This window comes from Aulonocara stuartgranti, assembly GCF_965226115.1.
Source record: "Aulonocara stuartgranti genome assembly, chromosome: 18".
NCBI classification, from domain to species: Eukaryota; Metazoa; Chordata; class Actinopteri; order Cichliformes; family Cichlidae; genus Aulonocara; species Aulonocara stuartgranti.
In genome coordinates this window covers 28541113-28549643 of record NC_138954.1, presented here as the reverse complement: position 1 = coordinate 28549643, position 8531 = coordinate 28541113, and the positions used below count along the sequence as shown (strand labels likewise).

The window sequence follows — 8531 nt, the reverse complement described above, 5'->3', positions numbered from 1 at the left end:
AGTGTGACTTGCACTGGCTACTGTCACACTCAGATTGTTAAAGGATTGCACATAATTACTGTTTGATTTGATAAATGCAGACTGATTGCCAACGTGTTGCCATCAGTCTGAATGAGTCTTTGTCAACAAGGACAACTCAAGGGAACTCAACTCACTGGTTATATTTCTATAAAACAGGAAGGTTGCTGAGTACAAATGTAGTGGTTAAATGTGAATTTCTGTCTATTTAGACAACTGTAATATTTCCTTGATTTCTCACAGTTAATTGTTGTATTATCAGAAACAGATTGCATGTAATTGCTGCTCTAACTGCAGGCTGACTCTGGCTTATGGCAACGTTTATGGCCGGTTTTAGTGACAGTGTTGGAACATTTGACAGTCAAAAAAATAACTGAAATTTATCCTAGTGGATAAAATAGATACTGACAAAGTTTAACTTTGAGGACATAATTTGCAATTTCAAAAAAAGTGATAGATTGCAATATATGTTAGCGCAACACTTGGCATATTGCAAAATGTTGACAACTGCGATATTGTATCCTGAGTTACATGTTGTGATATCATATTGTGGGCTGTCTGGTGATTCCCACCTCTATGACTCACACCACCATAAAAGAACTTGGAATCAAGCAAATATCCAAATTTGATTAGCTGCTTTAAGGACATATTTTTTTGCATATAGAAATCACATAAGTTTAGCAAACGTCAGTAATGTTTAAAGTGGTTAATGGGGATCTTTCAAGTTGTTGCTACTGACTTTGAGGAAAAACTACAAAATAGGTGAGGGGTGATTAAAACTTCCTGCATTTCTCAAATTGCTGTTACTGTCCATTATGTTGGGATATGTACCATAGTTTTATAAGTAGGCTAGAATTGAGAAGTATATTGATATTCACAAAGAATTAAAGATGAGCAATAGCACCAAGACAGTAAATGTAGGTTTTGTGTTTAGAGCAGACAATTGCATTTCTAAAAAATAAGATGAAATAAAGGGCTCATGAATATTACAACCGAGCCAATAAAATGAAAGCAAACAAGCACTGAACTAGTTAATGAAGGGGATCACTGGTTGTTTGGAAGTGACTTTTGAACTAATTTTAAATCACTACATGTAATACCTACAAAATACTACCTTATAATAATCCTGATATATCATTTTTATATTGGAATAGTCTGATTAGGGACATCGGGTGTGAGGTATGGTTAAAGACTCATTGGACATTTGAGTGCTTTCCTCTAGACCAAAAAAATCTATACGCAGAACAAAAAAAGCGAAACGCCTGTTCTTTCGTTTTCTAAACAAGCTCATGTGGTATTCGTTCATAGCTGTCAGATTGCAACAAAACAAAACACAGGCACCGCTACACGTGACAGTTACAATTTTTCCCACGGCCCGTGAATCTAGCACGACATACTGCTGTCGGTTAGGAGGGGGCGCTAGTCACAGCAGTAGCAGTAGGTCTCCGGTGTTTGAATGGGTGTGTTTTGGGCCTCCGGTAAACTCTGCCTTGCGAGGCTATAATATAACACATAATATTTAACTAATATGCGAGTTTTTGGTTCCTATGAACTTTGAATCACTCCCCTTATCCTAGTTTCCCCCGAGCTTCACGACGAAGGTACATCTCTTCGAACTCAACGTGATGGTAGTCAGCAGTGTTTAGCTAGCTAGCGACTAGCACCTTTAGTTACTACACGCGTAGCTGCTCTAAATTGGTGTGTGTTTAAAAAAATATCCCATTTTAAACAAATTGAACAGTGTGTGGGGTAGTCTTACCTAATAATTTATTTCACAATGGATCTCAATTTCTACTCTGAGCTCTCGGATGGTTGTGCTCAAAATGTTGACTCAGAGTTTTTGGACTCCCAAGCATATGGTGGATACTCCCAAGGAAATAAGGTAACTCACCGACACCGGTGTTTTTATGAAAGGTCTCTTAGACTAACGGTATCGAACCGGCAGTTTACAGCTAACTATCTGTGGGGGTTTTTTTGGCTTGTTTGTTTTTTAAGTTTTCGGAAGGCAGTGACAGTTATCTCACCATCAGTGGAGCAGGACACCCCTTTTTGTCTTCAGAGGTGAGTGGGTTGCATGAAACTGCATGATGGTACAGTGTCACACGTTTTGCTTATACCGAACCTTCGTCAGTCCATTAGTTACTAACTCATTACCTCTTCTCCTGCACATACAGCAGACATTTCATACTCCTAGTCTGGGGGATGAAGTTTTCGAGATCCCCCCGATTTCCCTTGATCCAGATCCATCGCTGGGTATCAGTGATGCGGTGGCCCACTTTGAGCTGTCAGAGGGAACCGGGGGACCTTCGGGCTCCCGTAGCCTTGTTAGCAACCTTGTGGTAGAAGCCAATGACCCTTCCTTTGCTTCCACCTTTGTAAACTCTGGTTCTCAAGGCCTGGAGCAGCAGAGCCTCGGGGGAATGGGCCAGTCAGGAGGAGGAGCCCTGCTGAGCTCTTCAGCCCTGGTAAGTACCTCACCTGTGGACTCGCACACACGATACTGTTTGTTGAGGGCTGTAAAGGTTTATTTACAGTTTGTATTTTGTGTCTCCACAGGAACTGGGCAACTCTGGTGGTTCTCATTTCAGCAGTTCTTCCCCCATGACCATTGATGTTCAGCTCTGTGACATTGGTCATAGTCTTTTGGGAAGTGGTCACCTTACTACTATTAACCAGTCTGAGCTTTCACTGGGCCTGGGAGGTGAAAACATTGGCCACCCTTCAGAGGCGCCCAAGCAGCCTCTGTCAGCAACACCATCCCCAGCAGGTTCCTTACAGGACGAGGACATGGATGACTTCAAGGTAATAAGAAACACCTGGATCGTTTTTCAACGTAGTATTGGAACTGTAGTTTAGATTACAAACTATTTGCATATTAGTTATAATCCAACTTTTACAGTGAAGTAAACATATAAAATTTTGTGGTTATGTTAACACAAAATCAAACAAGGTAACTTGAGTAAACACTGCGTCCAGTTTAAAAGAACAAAAAGTGTCCCATTAATAAGTCCTAATAAACAAAAAGATGTTGAGATAATTGGTTGCAGCTAGAATAAAAACACCCAGGCCGGCCTAGCACTTGATTAATCTGTTTCCAGAAGCAGATGTTGCTAGTAGCACTCCAGGATAAGAAGGGGGTGCAAAATGTGATCTTGGCCTGTTGGTAACATAAACAATTATAATCAGTACTGCTTCAGGACCATTCTTGGAATGAACCGATCACCTTTTAATGATGCTATGGCTTCACAACTTTGCAAAAAGACCGTACGTAAGAGAAGTTCATCTGCCAGAGAGGCTTGTTATATCCTCCTGAGAACCAGCCCAATCATTTATCTCCTCGGTTTTTTGGTCCATATTTATTTCAGCCCCCATTTAAGTCCTGATATACTAAGTAGAGGACATCCTGGGCTTCCATTGGTATGTCATATGTTTGGGGGGCCTCTTTCAGCACCAAAGAGGAAGGAAATCACAAAAAAAAGTTCAATGGGAATATTCTTTTTTCCTTGGTTCTCAGGAGGATGTTGTGGAAAGTTGTGTTTTAATGGAAATCAAATCTTCTTAAACGTGACTGATATATATTTTTTCCAATTTACTTATAACCTGAACAAACTCCATCTGATTTTCTTTAAGATTGAAAATAATAGGTAATGCTAAATTTATTATTTATATACTGGTTTCACACAGGAACAATACCTACAGTTAGCTTCTGACCTGAGAAGAGCAGCTCAGACTGACAGACTCTCCAATGTGGCTTCAATAATGCGATCATGCAAAGAAGAGTAACAATGTCAGACCGATCTGTAGTTATTGAAAGCATTTGATTGCTGTTGTTGATGCTTAATGTGCCACATTTTGCTCATAAGTTTGGGGGCTGGCAATTACTCCTTAGCTTCAGTGATGTACGTTTTTTTTTCTTGACATACATTTATCGCTTAATTTCTTTGAACATCTGACACCGTACATATAGTAAGAGTTACATGAAGAAAATAGAAGAAATTGAGAGAAGGTGGAAAACTTTACCTGCACTGTGAATAACAGTCACTGCTGTGTTGGAGATGATGAAGCTAATGCCTGCTCTCCCATCTCTCCAACTGAATCTCTCCCTTCTCAGAAGAGTGTTCTGGTGGACTCTCCATTGTCTCTCTCCTCTTCCTCTGGTCTCCCCAACATTTCGTCTCACCTGGCTCTTCCATCATCCATTTCTCCTGGAACAGCCCGGAGGGGTGGGGGTAAACCTGCCACACTAGCATCAGCGAATGTGGTTGCTGGAGCGAAAAAAGGAAGGAAGAAGAAAGACCCCAATGAGCCACAAAAGCCGGTTTCAGCGTACGCACTCTTCTTCAGAGACACCCAGGCAGCGATTAAAGGCCAGAACCCCAATGCTTCTTTCGGGGAGGTGTCGAAGATCGTGGCCTCCATGTGGGACAGCCTGGCTGAGGAACAGAAACAGGTGTTTGCGTATAGTTATGCCTTCACTGACAAACAAAGAAGGAATATGTAGAATCCCCCTTTTAAAATGACTCCTTTTTAGCATGTCAGCATTTATTATAATAATTTAGGAAAAAATGCATCAATATAACACAAGCAAACTTCTTTTTCTTTTTTATAAGGTGTACAAGAGAAAGACAGAAGCAGCCAAAAAAGAGTATTTGAAAGCGCTCGCAGCTTACAGAGCCAACCAGCTCTCACAGGTAACGTCATGTTGTCTCTGAAAGAAAACCAGTCCATTGCTGTGCTTCTTGGGACTTACTTTTCTCGTGTATTTAATATGGCCTCATTCTAGCCTGTTACCGAGGAGATGGAAACTGCCCCCTCGCCACCTCCACCTGTGGTTAACTCGACTCCTGCTGCCCTTCCCTCTGCTGGTCACCAGGGAACCCGTGTGGCAAACAGCACCATGGAAGAGAACACCATTACTAACATCTGTGCCTCCAACATCATCCTGGACGTCCCAGAGGTGACCACACGTTCCCGCACGGGGGCAAACAAAGTTTCTGCTCCAGCAGCTTCAGTCGCTCCGACCCAGACCATCACCAAGATCATAATCCCCAAGCACATTCTGCAGGGAGGCGGGCAGGTGGTGACCGTGTTGCCTGGAGGGGTCCGTGCCTTGCAGCCTACCCTCGTGGTATCGAACGCCTCGCGTCAGCCGCCTCCATTGCTGCAGATGCAGAATGCCCCGCCTCCACCTCGGCTCCAGCAGATGGCACCAGCGCCCCCACCTTTACAGGCCAAACCCCGCGAGGGAACACCAGGCCACCCTGTGTCCGTCACAGCTACACCGCCTCCTCCACTTCAGATAAAAATTGTTCCTGCCCCCATTCAGGGAAAACAGGCGCTGCCAATTATTGTCCCTAGCACAGCAGCCTCATCATCTACTGAAACCACACCTGCCCAGGCTCCACCTGTCGTGTCACTGCTGCAAGAGGACGATTCTGCTGAGACGTCAGGCCATGCAGACGACGATGACGACGACGATGTTACAGAAGTGCTGCCTTCAGAAGAGGTAAAGCTAGATCTTTTTAAGGTTCAGTAAACTTGGGGTTTATCCTCTTTTACAGGTGTTAGCACATCTGACTAATTGTGTTGATTTAATTAACAGGTATGTTTCAGTTTTTTAAGGGTATAATATCCCTTCAGTGAGTATAGTTCATTCCAATGAAGAACAAATACTGTAATTAATGTTTTAATATCAAATATTCTAACAATCATTTACTCTGCCATTTGTTTCAGCAGACAGCAGAGATTTCATCATAGGTTTTTGCCCTTTTTTACTCTGATTAAATATCCATTATTATTATTATTACAAATTGATGGAAATACCCGACAAAACGCAGGGAATTCCAAAAATAATTAAAACTCCACAGAGTGTTTCACACAGAAATTGAGTTGGACATATTTTTAAATGAATGAATGAAAAATGTAAATAATGGAGCGTTCCCCTCCATATTTGGAGAAGAACAGTGGAAGACTGTTCAACAACTGTTTGCTGATTTTCACCTCCTCTGTAATATAACATACACAACTTGGGGAAAGTACAAATTCCTGTTTGATTTATCAGTCTATGCAGATTTGCATTGCTTGAGTAATTTCATAAAATTGGTCGGGGGTGTGTGTATCTACATCAAATGTATGAAGCAAGATATATGGAATTATGAAGCAAGAAAAAATGATAACTCTAAATATGTCTTATATTTTATATTTCTTAAAAACCAACTCGATGAGTTTCATGATGTAGTCACCTGAGATGGTTTTCACTTCACAGGTGATCCTTATCAGGGTTCATTTGTGGAGTTTCTTGCCTTCTTAATGGGGTTGAGACCATCAGTTGTGTTGTGCAGAAGTCAGTTTAGTACACAGCTGACAGCACTATTTGACAACTGTTAGAATTCATATCATGGCAAAAAACAACCAGCTAAGTAAAGAGAAACAACAGTACACCATTAGTTTTAGAACTGAAGGTCAGTCAGTCTGGAAAATTGCTAAAACTACGAATGGGCACAAAAACCATCAAGCGCTATGACGAAACTGGCTCACATGAGGACCGTCCCAGGAAAGGAATAGCAAGAGTCACCTCTGCTGCTGAGGATAAATTCATCCAAGTCACCAGCCAGTGAAGTTAACATCCTCAGATTAGAGCCCAGATAAATGGCACACAGAGCTCCAGTAGCAGGCACATCTCTACATCAACTGTTCAGAGGAGACTGCGCAAATCAGGCCTTTATGATCAGACAGCTGCTAAGAAACCACTATTAAGGAAAAGCAACAAGCAGACGGGATTTGTTTGGGCCAAGAAACACAAGGGATGGGCATTTGACCAGTGGGAATCTGTGCTTTGGTCTGATGAGTCCAAATCTGAGATCATTGGTTCTGCCCACGATACAGAAAAGGTGAATGGATGGTCTCCATACTTCATGGTTTCCACTGTGAAGCATGGAGGAGGAGGTGTGATGGTGTGGGGGTGCTTTGTTGGGGATTTATTCAAAACTAGACCAGCATGGCTACCACAGCATCCTATGTGTTCATTCATAGTTTTTGATGCCTTCAGAGAGAATGTACAATGTAAATAGTCATGAAAAGAAAGAAAAACCATTAAATGAGAACTTTTGACTGGTAGTGTATATCAGCGAGTTTGCTGACTTTGACACAAGAGTTTTCTTAATAAAACTAACAAAATTAAAGATATATTCTCACTTCTGATTTTAACATATTGTAACATGGAGAAAAAACAGCTGCGGCAAACCTAGACTTGTGTAAAATCTGCTGATATTAATCCCTTTTTTCTTCAGGAGATGGAGGTGAGTGCGTCGCGGGACACCGCTGCAGTGAAGACTGTGTGCGTAAGGGCAGGCTGCAACAACCCAGCAGTAGAGAGTGAAGACTGGGACAAAGAATACTGCAGTAATGAATGTGTGGCCACTCACTGCAGGTGTGTAGAGGTGAAAGCTGAAGTTGTTTTGTTTTCAGCAACATGTAGAGAAACTTTCTTTTACATGATATTTTCTGTCTTTCAGAGATGTATTTAGGGCGTGGTGCTCCATAAAGAATCAGAACATGGGAACAGTGAAGTAACACAGCTGCTGCGGTCCATCACGTCAACAGACTTCTTCGTTTTCGCAAGGAATGTGTTGATAGCTGTAGGGTGGATGCAGAACTGGTGCGTTAGAGAAATACATTTCACGATTTGTACACGAAACATAGGTCTGACAGTTGTTTTTCAGGACAGCTGGTATTGCTGTAATGGAACAGCCCAGTAGTGTTAACCTTGTTACTAAAGGCATGTATGCAGTGTAGATAAATGTGTAATGATATGAGTATGTGTGCCATTTTTAGTGAGGCACCAAGGGGCCTTACGGCAGCTAGTGTGAGATATGATGAAGACAATAATATTCTCTCTCTTAGTTTCTAGTTGTTTATTACAAGTTGTTGACGATCAAAAGAGGACAAAAGCAACTCGTTCGGTGCTCACTGATTTTCTACATCAAGGTTTAAAATCAATGGTTTGGCATTTTTAAGTGTTAATTCCTTTTGTATGAAGAGAGAGAAACTGTAACTGAATGGACTCTTGTTTTGTTAGCAGAGAACGTTTGTATCACTGTAATAACCTGTTTTGTACGGAGGCCTGCCAGACTGATTGTTGCCTTTTTCTTCAAAAATAATCAGACAGTTGTTCAAGAATGCTCAACCTCCATGTTTTGTTAATAAATGAGACAAATTGCTCAAACTTCTGTTTCGGTCCATCTTTTCCCCCAATGCCAGCTTACAAAGGCTTTTTAACTCTCCTGCTTGTAAATTACACACCATGGCTGCAGGGCAGGAGGAAAAGAGGAAGACCTCAGAGGAGCTTCATGGATGTGGTGTGGCAGGTAAGGATGCTAGGGAAAGGGTGAGATGGAGGCAGGTGATCTGCTGTGGCGACCCCTAAAGGGAGCAGGCAAAAATACACAGCTGACTTAGACACACATGAAGTTTTTGGTGCTGTTGCTCTAACTTGACTGTTCTAGCTTGTGTTG

General features: G+C 41.8%; 1 protein-coding gene across 2 annotated transcripts; it reads left to right on the top strand.

Moving 5' to 3' along the window:
• Positions 1-1404: 1404 nt before the first annotated feature.
• tox4a (TOX high mobility group box family member 4 a) lies at positions 1405-8242 on the top strand. Of its 2 annotated transcripts, none has more exons than XM_082514547.1 (9): positions 1405-1900; positions 2014-2079; positions 2196-2483; positions 2575-2820; positions 4130-4468; positions 4629-4709; positions 4802-5524; positions 7308-7447; positions 7533-8242. In XM_082514547.1, exons 1-9 carry the CDS (start codon positions 1796-1798, stop codon positions 7588-7590), a joined length of 2046 nt encoding a protein of 681 aa, XP_082370673.1. In that variant the 5' UTR covers positions 1405-1795; the 3' UTR covers positions 7591-8242. The 2 variants fall into 2 exon arrangements, with proteins under 2 accessions (XP_082370673.1, XP_082370672.1); XM_082514546.1 differs by having other exon boundaries at positions 2193-2483.
• Positions 8243-8531: the final 289 nt, after the last annotated feature.